We start from the raw sequence: 15,060 nt of genomic DNA, 5'->3' as shown, positions 1-15,060 counted from the left end.
CATCTTGTATCATGTATCAGCATTTCATACCTTTTTCTGACTGAGTAATACTCTAGTGTACGGACAGACCACGTTTTGTTTATCCATTCATGTGTTGATGGACAGTTTGGCCGCTTCCACCTTTTGCCTGTTGTGAAGAATGCTGCTGTGAATACAAGCATTGGTATTGCTTTTGTTTCTTTGGGTATATATCCAGGAGTGGAACTGCTGGGTCATATGATAATTGTGGTTGACATTGTGAGACAAAGACATCCTGCTTTTCATACCGCTGAGTGATCTTACACAACCACCAGCAATGCACAAACGTTCCCATCACCGCAGAACTTTGCCAACACTTGTTGTTCTCCGTCTTTTGTGTAATAGCCATCCGAACGGGTGTGCGGTGCTGCCTCACTGAGTTTTGATTTGCATTCCCTTTATGGGTAATCGTGTTGAGCATCTTTTCACGTGCTCATTGGCCATTCGAACATCTTCTTTGGGGAAATATATCTGTTGAAGTCCTTTGTGTTGAAATGGCCATTTTTGTTTCTGTTGTTGCTGGTTCCTAGTTCTTTATGCAATCCAGATATTAACTACCCCTATTGAATATATGATTTCCAAAGTTTCTCCCATTCCATGGGTTGCCTTTTCACTCTATTGTGTTCTTTGACACACAGATGTTTTTAATTTTGATGTAGTTCAATTTTCCTTTTGTTGGTGGTGATTTTCATGTCACATCCAAGGAATCATTGCCAAAGCCAATGTCATAAAGCTCTCCCCCTGTACCTTACATCTTTATCATTTTAGCTTTTTTTAAAGATTTTATTTATTTATTTTTAGAGAGGGAAGGGAGGGGGAGAGAGAGAGAGAGAGAGAGAAACATCAATGTTGCTGGGGGCCGTGGCCTGCAACCCAGGCATGTGCCCTGACTGGAAATTGAACCTGTGATGCTTTGGTTCACAGCCTGCACTCAATCCACTGAGCTACAGCAGCCAGGGCTCATTTTAGCTTTTACTCATTTACATTTTCAACCTACTTTGAGCTCATTGTGTGTATGGTATAAGGTAAGCATCCATTGGATTCTTTTACATGTGGATATCCAGTTTTTCTGGTACTATGTGTTCAAAACGTAGATTGTCCTTTATTCGTTGAATCGTTTTGGTCCCCTGTTGAAAATCACATGGCCATATATGCAAGAGTTTATTTTGGGGATTCTCTATCCTATCCCATTGACCTGTGTGTCTGTTCTTATTTCTGTATCACGCTGTTTTGATTACTATGGCTTTGCAGTAAGTTTTAACATCAGAAAATGTGAGACCAACTGGTTTTCTTTTTCAAGATTGTTCTGCATGTCTAAGATCCCATACGATCCCACACAAATTGTAGAGTGGGATTTTTCGTTTGACAAAAAACATCAGTGGGATTTCGAGGGGGATGGTACTGGATGTGTAGACCTCTGTGGGGAGTACTGTCATCTTAACAACGTGGAGTCTTGCAATCAGTGAGCACAAGATTTCTTCCCATTCACGCCTATCGTCTTAAACTTCTTTCAGCAAGAGTTTAGAGTTTTCCGCCTACAAGTCTTTTGCCTCCATCATTAAAATCTACTCCTCAGTATTTCACCCTTTTAGATCTTATTGTAAATAAAATTACTTTCTAAATTTCCTTTTGGGATTTTTAATGTTAGTATACAAAAATGTACCTGATTTTTATATGTTGACTTTGAAATCTGCAATTTTGATGATATTTTTGATCTAGCAAGTTTTTTGGGGAGGGGCTTGCACAGAATCTTCGGGTTTCCCTCATAAGATCCCATCATCTGCACGCAGACGATTTACTCCTTCCTTTTTTGTTAGGACAAAGATGGCGTGAGCAGGTGCCCTGACTTGTATCTTAGGGAAAATGATTTCCGTGTTTCACCAATGAGTATGGTTTTGATTGTGAGGATTTCATATACAGCGCTCATCACACGAGCAAGTTCCCTTCTATTCCTAGGTCTTCGCACACTTTTATCCTAAAGGGTGTTGAATTTTGTCAAATCCCATCTCTGCATCAACTGACAGGACCGTGTCTTTTTTCCCCCTTTCACTTTGTTAAGCTCATTTTCCTATGTTTGAATCATCCCCACGTTCTAGGAATAAGTCCCACTTGGTCATGGTACGTGCTGCTGACTTCAGCTTGCTGGGATTTTGTTGAGGATTTCTGTATTAATACTGATAAGGGATATTGGTCTGTGGTTTTCTTTTCTTGGAGTGTCTTTGTCTGACTTTGGGATCAGGGTATGCTGGCCACAGACTGAGGAAGGAAGCATCCTTTCCTCTTCAATTTTTTTTGGAAGAGTTTCATTTTGCACTAAGTGGGGTTAATTTGTCTTTACATGTTTAGTAGAATTGACCAGTGAAGCCACTTGATTCAGGAATTTTGGGGTGGGAGGTTTTTGATTCAACTACCACACTAGTTAGTGGTCTATTCAGACTTTCTGTATCTTTAGGATTCATTTTGGGAGGTTGTGTGCTTCTAGGGATTTGTCCAGTTCATCTAGGTTATCCAATTTTCTGGCATAACATGTTCCATAGTATTCTCATATACATATTTTTATAAATATTTTTATTTCTGTCCATTGGTAGTAATGTTCCTCTTTTCACTTCTGATTTTAGTTATTTAGGTCTTTTCTCTCTTTTTTTTTTTTTTGGTCAATCTAACTAAAGTTTTGTCCATTTAGTAAATCTTTCAGAGAACCAAATTTTGGTTTCATTGGTTTTTCTAAATAATTTTAGGTACTTTCTATTTTATTTATCTCTACTCTATTATTTTATTCCTTCTGCTAGCTTTTTGGTTTAATTTACTCTTCTTTTATTTTTTTTAGTGCCTTAAAATGTAAAATGAATATTTCTTTTTAATGTATGTGTCTATAAGTATAAATTTCCCTCTCAGTACTGAATCCCAGCATCTCATAAGTTTTGTGCTTATTGTATAACTCTTTCTCTTTTCAATTCTGTGAAAGTTTGCTTCATGTATTTTGGAGTTCTGATGTATGGAGCATATATTTCTATAACTGTCATATCTTCTTGTTGAATTGACTCATCAATACATATGGTGTTTTGCCCTGGCTGGTGTAGCTCAGTGGATTGAGCGTGGGCCTGTAAACCAAAGGATCATGGTTTGATTTCCAGTCAGGGCACATGCCTCAGTTGCAGGCCAGTTCCCAGCAAGGGATGCACGAGAGGCAACCATACATTGGTATTTCTTTCCCTCTTTCCTTCCCTTCCCCTCTAAAGATAAATAAATAAAATCTTAATATATATATATATATATATATATATATATATATATATATATATATATATGTGTGTGTGTGTGTGTGTGTGGTTTCTTGATTCTTATAAAAACAAGAAAGTCTATTTGATTTAAAATCTATTTCATCTCATATTAATAGAGCCACTTCAGCTCTCTTCTGATTACTGTCTGTATGGAATACATTTTTCCACCCTTTCCCATTGAATTTGTGTCTTTAAATATAAAGTAAATCTCTTGTAGGTAGCAGACAGATGGATCCTCTTTTATTTGTATCCATCCTGCCAGTCTTATATAGGGAGTTTAATTCATTAACATTTAATGTAATTATGGTGAAAGAAAGACCTGCCTTTGCCACTTTGTTACTTGTTTAGTTTTTGTTTTTGTACATCCTATAGCTTTTGGTTCCTTCATCTTTTCCATCTTTATTTTCTTTTTTATGTAGTTGATGTTTTTGTAGTAACCTGTTTTGATTCCCTTCTCATTTCCTTTGTGTATTTACATTTTGGTGACCACAGAGATTATATGTAACATGCTAAAATTATAATAATCTAATTTGAATGGATATCAGCTTTACTTTAAGTATATGTAGAATCTCTACATCTCTACTTAATTTGCTTTGCACACCCATTATTGATGTTAAGTTGCCTTTTGTACATTGTCTATCCAATTACCTAGATTTATAGTTACTCTTATGCACTTGTCTTTTAAATCATGTAGACCATAAAAAAGGGGGAGTTATACACACACACACACACACACACACACAGAATAATGGTGGTTTTGCTTACTTTTACTGGAGATCTTTATATCTTCACACACCTTCAAGTGACTCTCGGGCACCCTTTCATTTCAACCTTCCTTTATCTTCCTTTATCTATTCCCGTGGTACAGGTCTAGTTGAAATAAAGTCCCTCGGATCTTGTTAATCTGGGAAGTGACTAATTCCTCCTCATTTTTGAAGGTAGTTTTGCCAGACAGAGAATTCTCTCAACAGTTTTTGTCCTCCATTCCACTGCCTCCGACCTCCAAGCTTTCTGATGAAAAAGTGGCTGCCGATCTTGGTGGAGGCTCCCTTATAAGTGATCAGTTGCTTCCCACTTGATGATTTCAAAATTCTCTCTGCGTCTGTGGCTTTTGTAGTTTGATGGTATGCGTCTTAGTGTGGGTCTCTTTTGTTTTATCCCTCTTGGAGTTCATGGAGCTTCTTGGATTTGTAGATTCATGTTTTGCAGAACTTCGAGAAGTTTTCCATGATTATTCCTTCAAATACTCTCTCTGCCCCTCTCTGATGCTCCTCCCTTAGGACTCCCATTATACATATTTTGGCACACTTGGTTTCCCAGGTGTCTCTTTGGCTCCATTTGATTTTCTTCAATCTTTATTCTTTCTTTTCCTCAGACTTGATCATTTTAAATTGGCCTACATTTAAATTTGTTGATTTTTTTCTCCTAACTGCTTATAAACCCCTCTAGTAAATTTTTTAATTGTATTTTCAGTTTCAAAATTTGTTTGGCCCTTTTTAATAATTTCTATCTCTTTGCTTATTTTATTTTGTTGTTGACATACTTCCAAATTTCTTCTAGTTCTTTGTCCAAGTTTTGCCTCAGCTCTTGGAGCATAGATAAGGCATACCTAGGTTGTGGGTTCAATCCCCAGTCAGGGCACACACGGGAGGCAACCAATGGATGTTTCTCTCTCTCTCTCCTCCCCTTTCTCTCTCTCTAAAATCAATAAAAGATATATATCCTCAGGTGAGGATCAAAAAATTATCAATATTTTGACACACTAATGTACTATTGGTCCAAAAATTCAAATTACTTCAAGTTCAAATTGCTCTTGATAGCTCTGTGTGTTTTTTTTAAAGATTGTTAAAATTTATTTATTTTTAGAGAGGGAAGGGAGGGAGAAAGAGAGAGACAAACATCGATGTGTGGTTGCTGGGGGTCATGGCCTGCAACCCAGGCATGTGCCCTGACTGGGAATTGAACTTGTGACACTTTGGTTCACAGCCCGCGCTCAATCCACTGAGCTATGCCAGCCAGAGCAACTCTGTGTGTTCTTTGAGTTGAAAGACAGAGATCCCTGGCTGCGCTGATTTTGAAGGGAAGCAGCTGGGAGAGCAGCTGCTGAGCATGTGTGGAGTGCGGTGGTCTGGTGTTTAGAAATTGTCTCCTGACAGCTTGTGCAGGTCCACAGAGATCTGAAGGCTTGTTTCAAAAATATGAGTTTCTAAATAAATGGAAGGAGTATATTGAGATGACATTTGAATGAAAATAGCAACTTATTTAGGATTCCGTCTACTGATTTCAGAGACTTCTTGAGATGTATAATGGATACAAATGTGATGAGAGAGATTTTTTTTAGGTCATTGTACAAAGTCTGTTATTGAAAATTTCCCGTAGCTTATTATTTTATGACTATCTAATGTTTATCTATAAATGTGCAGACAGAATATTAGGTGAAGATATGGTTTTATTATATATATTTTTTATTCTTGCATGCTTTAATGTGTCAAATCTTCAACACTTTCCAATGGCGTTTGGAGATTTAACACAGTTCTGTCATTCATGCTATGCCATTCTGTCTGCTATGATGGAAATATTTATGGACCCCAAATTCATTAAGTGGACATCCTAGCCCCCAAAAGTGGGGGTATGAGGAGGTGGGGACTTAGGTCCCAAGAGTGGAGCCCTCAGAAATAGTGTTAGTGTCCTTGTCATAGCATCCCCACAGGCTCCCTGTCCCTTCCACTGTGGGAGCCCAGCAAGCAGGTGCCTGCCATGAACCGGGAGGCTGGTCCTCACCTGACATTGAACCTGCTGGCACCTTGACCTTGAATGTTCTCCTCCTTCCAGAACTCTGAGAATAAACACCTGGGGTTTATAATCCACTCCATCTGTGTATTTTGTTACAGCAGCCAAAATGGGCGAAGACACTAGTCTAACAGGGTTAAAGGTCTCTGATTTTAAGAGAAATACACTAACGTGTTCTGCCTCTGGTAAGAAAATAAGGAACACCAACATCAACCTGGAGAGATCCCAGATAGAAAGTTTTGTTCAAAAGCCAAACAAGCCTAGCCTAATTTTTTACTGGTATTTGCTTCCTTACACACACACAGGTGTGCGCACACACTCCTGCTATCCAGTGTTTTGGGGGCGGAGGCAGGTGAATGAAGGGCTCAATTTCCAGCTCATTTTATGCTCAAGTGGTTTCTGAAGCATCTTTTGTACAACTGATGCCTTGTCAGAACCTCCATCTCTCATTTCTGGGCAAAAATGCACAATGTTGCAAAGGTCCCTGGGAAACATCGATCTAGCTTCTCTTCCCAGTGCCTCCTGGGCTTGGTCGACACGTGCCACTTCTATTCTCACAGTTCAAAACACTCCTTGCACTGCGAAAATGTTGGCTCTTGGTCTGTGTATTGCAGTTTTGAGAAAGCTCCTAACGCTTTGTACTCAAGAGGATGCTCAGGAATTCCCTTTGCTCATCCTGAAGCACCGAGAGAGGTGTGGATTTAAATAAACACAGTCACACCTCGGTCCTCGTTGGCTTCAGAACTCGCCAGACCCTGCACTCGCTGCATTTCAACGAGAAAGATAATGTTTCACCTCGTCAGTTTCAGCAGGCGACCCGAGTTCCGGGGTGGACTAACAACAAGTACCAAGGTACCACTGTATTTACTAGAACTTCACTTAGATCCTGTGGAGTCCTAGCTAAAGGGCTAAGGACTCACAACATTTTGAGACAAATCTCGAATCTCTGCGCCAGCCCTTGAAGACCTCAAGAACCCTTTCAGGCCAGGAGATCAAGAAAGACAGACACACACACACACACACACACACACACACACACACAATGACTCTAGAACAGAATGCAACACAAACCAGCGCAGTCAAGGCAAGAAACAGCAGCGTCTTAAGGGCACCGTTTAGCAAAGGGGGGCAGTATTCCCAGCAATGAACCCGCCCTGCCCAGTGAGAGCATCCTGGGAATGCCTAGCCGTTTCCGTGGTAACCAGGGGCAGCCAGGATCTCCCCGGGGGGTCCAGAGACAGCAGTCTGGTTTCGGGTTCCAGTGATTTCATCAGGAGAGCTGGTTACAGAGGACTCTCACCCGAGAGCCTCGAGGTTCGTCATTCCCATAAATACTGGCGGCCTCGCCTTATAGAACTTCACGGAGACCCTACATCAGCATAACGAAACTTTTTTTTCCAACTCTGCACCGGCTTTGAGAAAATGTTAGCGAGAGCTTTTGCACTGTCAGGATAATATTAATTACAGGCCGTTGCAGCTATAATATGGGAAATCCGCCCTGAGGGAATCGGGGTTCTCAGATATCATGACCCAATTAGATCAAATAAGCCCAGGCAGGCTGTCCTCGCACTTGTGACTATTAATAGCAACAGAAAGGCCCCAAATCCTGTAAGATTTCTTGCTTGGCAAAGCTCAGAGCGTTTCGAGGATGTCTGCTAATGAAGCCGAGGATGCGGCCTCACCCACTATGACCGCTGCAAGGGAGAAGGGCAAGGCCAGCGCGCCACGCAGCCCCCAGAGGCGGACAGACCTGAGCCCGTACAACACCGTCCCGTCGGGGTGAAGCCGGATCATGCGGTTCTTCACCGTCACTCCGTGCACGAACGACTTTTTGTCATTTAGGAAATAGGTGTCCGGCACCCACAGCTGGTCGGCCACGCGGTTGTCCAGCGTGAGGTTGAGAGGGATCCCAGAGTAGGCGAGCCTTTTGTCTCTCCAATACTGTTGAAAATACATGGTCAAGGTGTAATCCTGGACAGGGGGGAAAGAAAAGAAATTAGTTTCAGCGTTCAGCCAAATCAGCATTTCATAAAAACCACACAGGGCCCTGGCCGGTGGGGCTCCGTGGGTTGGGCGTCATCCCATCCACTGAAAGGTCGTGGGTTCGAGTCCTGCTCAGGGCACATGCCTGGGTTGCAGTTCAGTCCCAGATGGGGTGCCTGCCGGAAGCACCCGATCGATGTTTCTCTCCTCCATTTCCCTCCCTTCCTCTCTCTCTAAAATCAATGATTGTATTTAAAACAACACATATACAGAAAAAAAAGTCCCCCTCCCCCTAAAAGACATTGTAACATCAGGTTGTTGGCAGAGAACTCGAGTCCTCCCCCGAGGGATCCCTAGGTCCCCATCTCCTGCCACCAGGACACAGGAGCTCGACCTCTCCTGTGCAAGTTCCTTTCCTCCCCTGGCCTCCACGGGGGCTGCAAATACCAGACCCCGCCCCCCAACGTGCACTGCAGACACGTGACCTGTGGGAGGTCTCTACCCCTTGTCCATCACATCTGATTCTTCCAGACAGCCAAGGACACTTTCCTGTCACACTCTGGGCCATGGCACCAAAGTGAGACGTGACATGTCCCTCTGGGGCATGTCCCAAAGTGGGAGCCTGAAGCTGAATCTGAGTGTGGAATGGGGACATGTGTCTCTCTCTCAGCCCCCAGAGGCTTGCAACAACCTCAGCAAATATCTGAGCAGGGGACCCAACTTTTATTTTCAAGTTTTTTCAAAGTAGTTAATGCAATAAGAAAGTGGGAAAAAAGACAGGGGCTGAGCACGGACATTCTATTTTTAAAGTTTTACCCCTTTTGGAAATGACTATGTAAGTCTAGAATAATCAAGTCTGAAAGTCTGGTAATACTCATGGGACGTCCTGACCCCCATGGTGGAGAGATGCAAACTGAAAATTCAGCAGTGAGTGGCTGAAAACTTTTTTTTTGTTTTTTAAGCTTCCACATTTTTTTTCTTTAAATCATTTTGACTTTTGAGAGAGAGAGGAAAGGAGAGGGAGAGAAAGAAACATCGATTTGTTCCACCCATCCATCCGTGCACTGATTGGTTGATCCTTGAATGTGCCCTGACTGGGGATTGAACCCTCAACCTTGGTGCATCAGGATGATGCCTCAACCAACAGAGCTACCTGGCCAGGCCTTCTAAATGTTTTTTATGAACCAAGTATAACATTAATATTTAAACCAGGTAAAGTAGCACAAATTATTTATAATTACATTGGTGGAAAATGTTACTTAATTCCAGTACTACTTAACCACATTGATGCAAACATGTTCTCAAAATGTTACCTCACAGAACTATTTGTGCCTGTACAAATAACACCCCTTTTTATTACCAAACCTTTCATTACAAAATCATAGCGTGTCATTCTGTAACATAACAACATCTCACTCAAGCCCACCATAGGACATTTTAGGTGAGATGTTCGAATTAAAACCATACATTATCACACCCATGTTATGACCCCACCAGCCACGCTCAAGCAGGCATTCTTCTGCCGGACCCTGTAGAATGAAACTATGTATACATTTACATTTGTCTCAGTAATTTCACTCTTTAAGAAAGTTACTGCGAAGACACACCCGCAACGATCTGACGGTACAGAAACGCGCCAAACAGACGGAATAACAAAGCGGTCGCACAGCCGCTCCATGGAGCACTACGCGTCTGTGACGCAGGAGTACGATCTTTGCGATCTCATTGCGGCTGCTTCCTGGGACGTATTATTAAGTGAAAAAAAAAAAAAAGCCAAGTTCAAAAGCACACACGCGTAGATACAGTTTCCTCTGTGTAAGAAAAGAGAAATAAGAAAGTATACATGTAACCGCACGCTAGGTGCACACACTTGCCCACCGTGCCTGTCTGCAAACGCCCTCGCTCTGTGGGTGGTGAGAGGCCGGCACGCGGGTCAGTGGGGGAAGCTGTCCCACCTACGCAGGCCTGCGGGCACCCCACCCACCATCCCTGCGCGGCCTCACAGCCAGCCCTGGGTGCCGGCCAGCCCGGCGGTGCCCGTTCATTCCTGATCTCCGGAGTGTTGGGGGAGTGAGTGAAGCCCGTTGGAGAAAGGCCAGTACCGTAGGACTGCACTCACATGTGGAATCTAATGAGCAAGCTGAACTCACAGGCAAGAGAGAGACAGACCCACAGATGGAGAGATGACAGCTCTGGGGGAGGACTGGGGGCGGAGGGATCGAGCAGAAATTCGAAGAGGACTCATGGACACGGACAACAGTGTGGTGATTGTGGAGGGGGGGAAGGAGGGTGGGTGGAGGTGGAGGAGGGTGTAGATGGGGTAAATGGTAAAAGAAAAACAAAACATGCAATAGAAATGATCTATTAAAAAAAAAGAAAAAAGCGTGTGGGAACAGACACGTTGGACGTGACCAAGAGCACACCCGGGTGGTGATGAAACCAGGACGTTCCCTACAACCGGAGACAAAACACGTTTGAAGCTGTAAGGCTCGTGCAAGTCAGGAAAGAGGGGGAAGCCAGAAAATGCAAGTCCTTACACAGGTTCCAGTGGATGAGAAGACACAGGGGACTCTTCCCCACACGCTTACCTGAGCCTGCATCACTGTGGGCGCCCCTCCCCCCACCTCCAGGAGCAAAGGTTCCCACAGAGCTGATCAGCCTTGCTGAGCTAGATGCCAGGTGGGGGCACAGACGTTCACGTGACAATGCCACTCTCGGCGGGAAACCCTGAGCCGTGCAGTGTCCTCCAAACTCTGGGAAGAAGAGGGAAAGGGGACAGAGTGGTGGGCAGGGCTGGGCCCCACAGGGGTGACCAGAAGAGAATAGACCTGAATGCCAGCTCCCCAGTCAGTGGAAGCCGCCACCGAAGGTCTCTGAGTTGCAAGCCGTGTGTACTAACCACGCCTTTTATTTCGTTCTGTTCCATCTCAGCATCTGGGCCCCGCCCGGCTGACTCGGCAGGGACCGCTGGCTCTCCCTCCCTCCCTCCAGGGGCAGCCACTTCCTGGACACTGTCACCCACTCAGTTGTGCTTTTCTAAGATTTTATTTATTTATTTTTAGAGAGGGAAGGGAGGGAGAAAGAGAGAGAGAGAGAACCATCAACGTGGGGTTGCTGGGGGCGGTGGCCTGCAACCCAGGCATGTGCCCTGACTGGGAATCGAACCTACGATGCTTTGGTTCGCAGCCCGCGCTCAATCCACTGAGCTACGCCAGCCAGGGCTCGGTCGTGCTTTTCAGTCACAAACTGACCCATCCCCAGCTCACTCGCCTCAACTGGTTTCTTTACTGGGTTCTCACACCCCAGGCTGGGCAGTCCCCCCATGTCCAGGCACCAGGCCACTAGGGGCTGTCTAGGCCCCGGGGCCTGCATTATTCAAACCAACGCATCTGGACCCTCCTTGCCCGGCCTCGCCAGCTCCTTCCTGTGGAAACCCGGGTGAAGGCCACTCTTTGCCTAGAGCCTAGACCTGGTACTTCCCCGTCTGGCTCCCGCTGCTTTGGGGTCTCCCCTTCTCTTGGGATCTGTGGGCATCTAACTCTCTTTTCAATGGCACCCATCTCCTGCTCTGTGGGCCTCGACCCACATGAGAACAAAAACCCACATTGTAACCCCAAAGCCGTGGATGAGGAAGATCAGTTTGGCGAGGGCGGGGAGTTCAGTGGTAAGACGGATGGATGGCGAGCAGAGGCCTGAGTGAAGGGGAGGAGGGGCTCTCTGGGGGTCATAAGGGAGGACAGGGGAGTCCTGATTGTTGTGGAACCCCAGGGAGGCAATCGATGCACTTTAACCCAAACATGCAAAGTTGTTAGGGTGTCAGAATGCTGGCCATAAAGCCGTGGTGGCCCGTGAAGGAGGGTCAACGTGAGTACAACCCTCCAGACCACATTCCCGGTGAAAGAGAAGAGTTTCAGCTGCTCCTTCGGTTGGTTGCAGGAGTCCTGCAGTCTCCTCTCTTCTCCCGTCCCCCTTCCCGCTGGCGTGCATGTGGGTGGCCAGGGGCATGGAGGGACCCCCTCGCTCTGCCCCGGAAACCCCGTTGTCTCTCTCACAGTCTGAAATCCTGGTGGGGTCTTGTGTTTGCACTGTGCAGCTGTGCCCACCGCATCACCTGTTTGGTTTTGGGGGTTTGCTGAGCTGACCTGAGTAGGTTTGGGGGGGTGCTGCTTAGGAAACAGGGGGAGAAAGCAGGCAGTATTCCAGTGGCACCTGCTGCCTCAGCTGTGCCTCCTACAGCAATGGCATCAATGCATCACCGGGGACACCAGCTAGCACCCCACTTCTTTCCTCTGCAGAGGCTGGCTGGAGGAGGGAAGGTGACCCAGCCCCCTCTGTCCTCCCGGGCACCTGGGAGGCAGCAAATAATTTAAGTCTTCGGGGAGTCATGCTGCTGACTCTGGGGATGTGTGGTGGTGTGCTGTGCACAGCGGCACCGCTGCCTGCAGTGACCGCCGCCAAGCACAGAGACCACCGCCACCGGCAGCCACCACCACGGCAGTTCACAGGTCCTATGCCCCAGCACCAGCTTGCCCTCAGGCTAGCATCATCTCATTTAACTACAAGGAGCGGACCGCTAATATTACCAACCCGATCCCTGCTCAGTGAAGAAAAAGTAGTTTGGAGAGCTCCAATGGCTCCCCTTCTCCCTCCCACACCCCATTAAATACGAGTAACTGGGAAGAACGGGACTCGAACCCAGCGCTGCCTCCTGCTAGGACATCGTTGGTGCTCCCGAGATCTGGAGCTGAACAGTTCTGTGGAACAGAACGAAATGCACCGGGCTGGGGCGGTTTGCAAAGATGGCTGGAGAGTGGACACTGAGGTCATATACAACGGTGTCATTTCTGATCTGGAGCGGTGGGAACCCTGAAGCCCTCAATACCTCCACCCTCAAAAAAACTTTTTGCAGCCGCCATGCAAACAGATGCCTCGTCAAAGTGTTTGCTTCAGGGCACCCTGGGCCAGGCATTGGTTTTCACTCTGGAGGGCGCGGCCTGAACCAAAGGGCCAGCCAGCAGGAGACGCATTTGTGTGGAGCAGTCTGCCGGAGTCCTCAGAAGAGGCAGAGACCTTGCCACTCTGACGGCCCAGGGGTTCACAGAGACCTTGGTGGTGGTGGGCTAGGGGCAGGGGACCCTGGACGCTGTGAGACGTGAGATGGGAGCGGGAAGGAAGCTTTTGTTTTTCAATCCCAAGGCTCCAGGTGGACAGCTGATGTCTGGTTGGAAACACATTGGTGTGGAAAGTGGCAGGGAGATAGGACATGGCTGCTGAAGCCAGACCCTTTTAGGGAACCTTGGCCAGGGTTTAGGGAACCCTGTGCCACTGCAGCTCCTGCTGGGGGCCAGTGGCCGGGTAGGTGGCGGCAGACACCAAAATGAGCCAGACAGTGGATGTTGGTCGCAGAATCAGCCCCGCTCCACCCATCGATCGGCCCAATGAGCCCTCTGTTGGCGGCCCTGAGCCCACCCACAGCAGAGGTAGAGAAGAGGGGGATCCACAGGACCCCTGTGAGCCTTCTCCCTTCTTCCCGGGGTGCAGCTGCAGAAGACCCTGGAGGGAAGGACAGGAAACAGCTGAGGTCCTGAACTGGCATTTCTCAAATGCAAGGATTTCAGGGGCTCCGAGGGGCACGGGGATGGGGACCGGGCAGTGCCGGGGAGTCACTCATTGGGAAGCAGTGGCGTCTGCAGCACACGGGCCTTTGCGGGGCCCGACAGGGCTCTCACTTCCGCTTTGTCTGCTCTGCTGGCCTGACCCACTGGGGTACAGGGAGAATCTTCAGGGACACGGGCAAGAGCCTCTGCAGAGTGACGGAGTTATGTCTGCCTTTGCCTCCTTTGCAGGGGAGACCGAAGCTCCAGGAGAGACATTCAGGAGGGGCGGGGCATGGGAGGGGCGGGGCTTGGGGCGGGAGTCTGGGAGGAGAGGGGCTCCCCAGAGGAGAAGGACACTGGGGACCAGGAAGCCTCTCTCCATGCTGCGGTAAGCTCATGGGACTTCAACCCGGGAGGGTGGGCTCAGTCAGATGAGCACACAGTAGGAAGACTGAGCACACAGTGGGAATTGCCAGGCTGTCTCCCGGCCACTCTTGGCTGTGGCACAAGCAGCTGTATCTGTTCATCACACAGAGCATGTTGGTGAAAGAAGGAGGGACCAGAGATTGTCGCCTACAGAGTAGCAGCTCCAGTGGGGCTTTGGTGACGGGCCTGCGTGCAGGGACACAGACTTGTCTGTGCTGTGGGGGCCCCGTAGGCTGAGGGGAGGACACTGCAGTCCTCACACCACCTGCTTTCTTCTGACCAGGCTGGGGACCTCGGCGGGCACAGCGCCCTCGGCTTATCACTTGCCGTGACCTGATTTCAGAAGACAGCACGTTGGATGAGGGTAGAGTTCTTCCGTCTGGGCAGTGTGTATAAACTGTCCCTCCTGCAAATTAATTAATTGAGCTGGGTGTGTGTATGAATCCTGACTCACACCCCTGGTGTACGCAGGCGTCTCAGCAGCCCTGGGCAGCCTTAAGGGAGGGAACTGATTCCCTGACCCCAGGCCCCTTAGCTGCCAGCACCCCCTTACCATGACTGCTGCTCATGTGCCCAGCGCTCCCCTCCCCCCCAATCCTGGCTGGTTCCTGGGTCACCTCAGCCCCCTGTCCAGTGGTGGAGACTTAGAGCTGTTCTGCCTCAGGGCACATGCTGTCTGAGGTGCGTGTGCGTGTGTGTGAAGGGGGGCGGGGCCCAGGACACCGGTGAGACCCTCTAGGTCTCTGGTCCACCCAGTTCATCTGGGTGTGACACAGTCGTCCATACAACAAAAACCTCCAGCTCCTCTGGTTGATACTGGGACGCATTCCCGCCACCCTGGAACATGGGACTCAGTGGACAGAGGGCAGGCAGAACACCCAGGCGTGTCCTCACCCAGAATCTTCCAGTCCACTGAGAACTGGAACCCTCAGGGGTGCGATGTATAAAGTGAATTATTTAGTTGT

General features: G+C 47.4%; 1 protein-coding gene across 2 annotated transcripts in view; it reads right to left on the bottom strand.

The window, feature by feature from the left end:
• The window catches only part of GABRB3 (gamma-aminobutyric acid type A receptor subunit beta3), a 250,313-nt gene that overhangs the window by 32,365 nt on the left and 202,888 nt on the right, over nucleotides 1-15,060 (bottom strand). For both annotated transcript variants that reach the window (XM_036012758.1, XM_028503673.2), the window contains one exon: nucleotides 7,840-8,060. In XM_036012758.1, the coding sequence (XP_035868651.1) occupies nucleotides 7,840-8,060 (221 nt within the window). The remainder of the gene's footprint in view (nucleotides 1-7,839; nucleotides 8,061-15,060) is intronic.

Source organism: Phyllostomus discolor, chromosome 12 (assembly GCF_004126475.2).
Source record: "Phyllostomus discolor isolate MPI-MPIP mPhyDis1 chromosome 12, mPhyDis1.pri.v3, whole genome shotgun sequence".
Taxonomy (NCBI): Eukaryota; Metazoa; Chordata; class Mammalia; order Chiroptera; family Phyllostomidae; genus Phyllostomus; species Phyllostomus discolor.
Note: the sequence above shows the minus strand (reverse complement) of the source record. Positions and strands in the feature narration are given on the sequence as shown.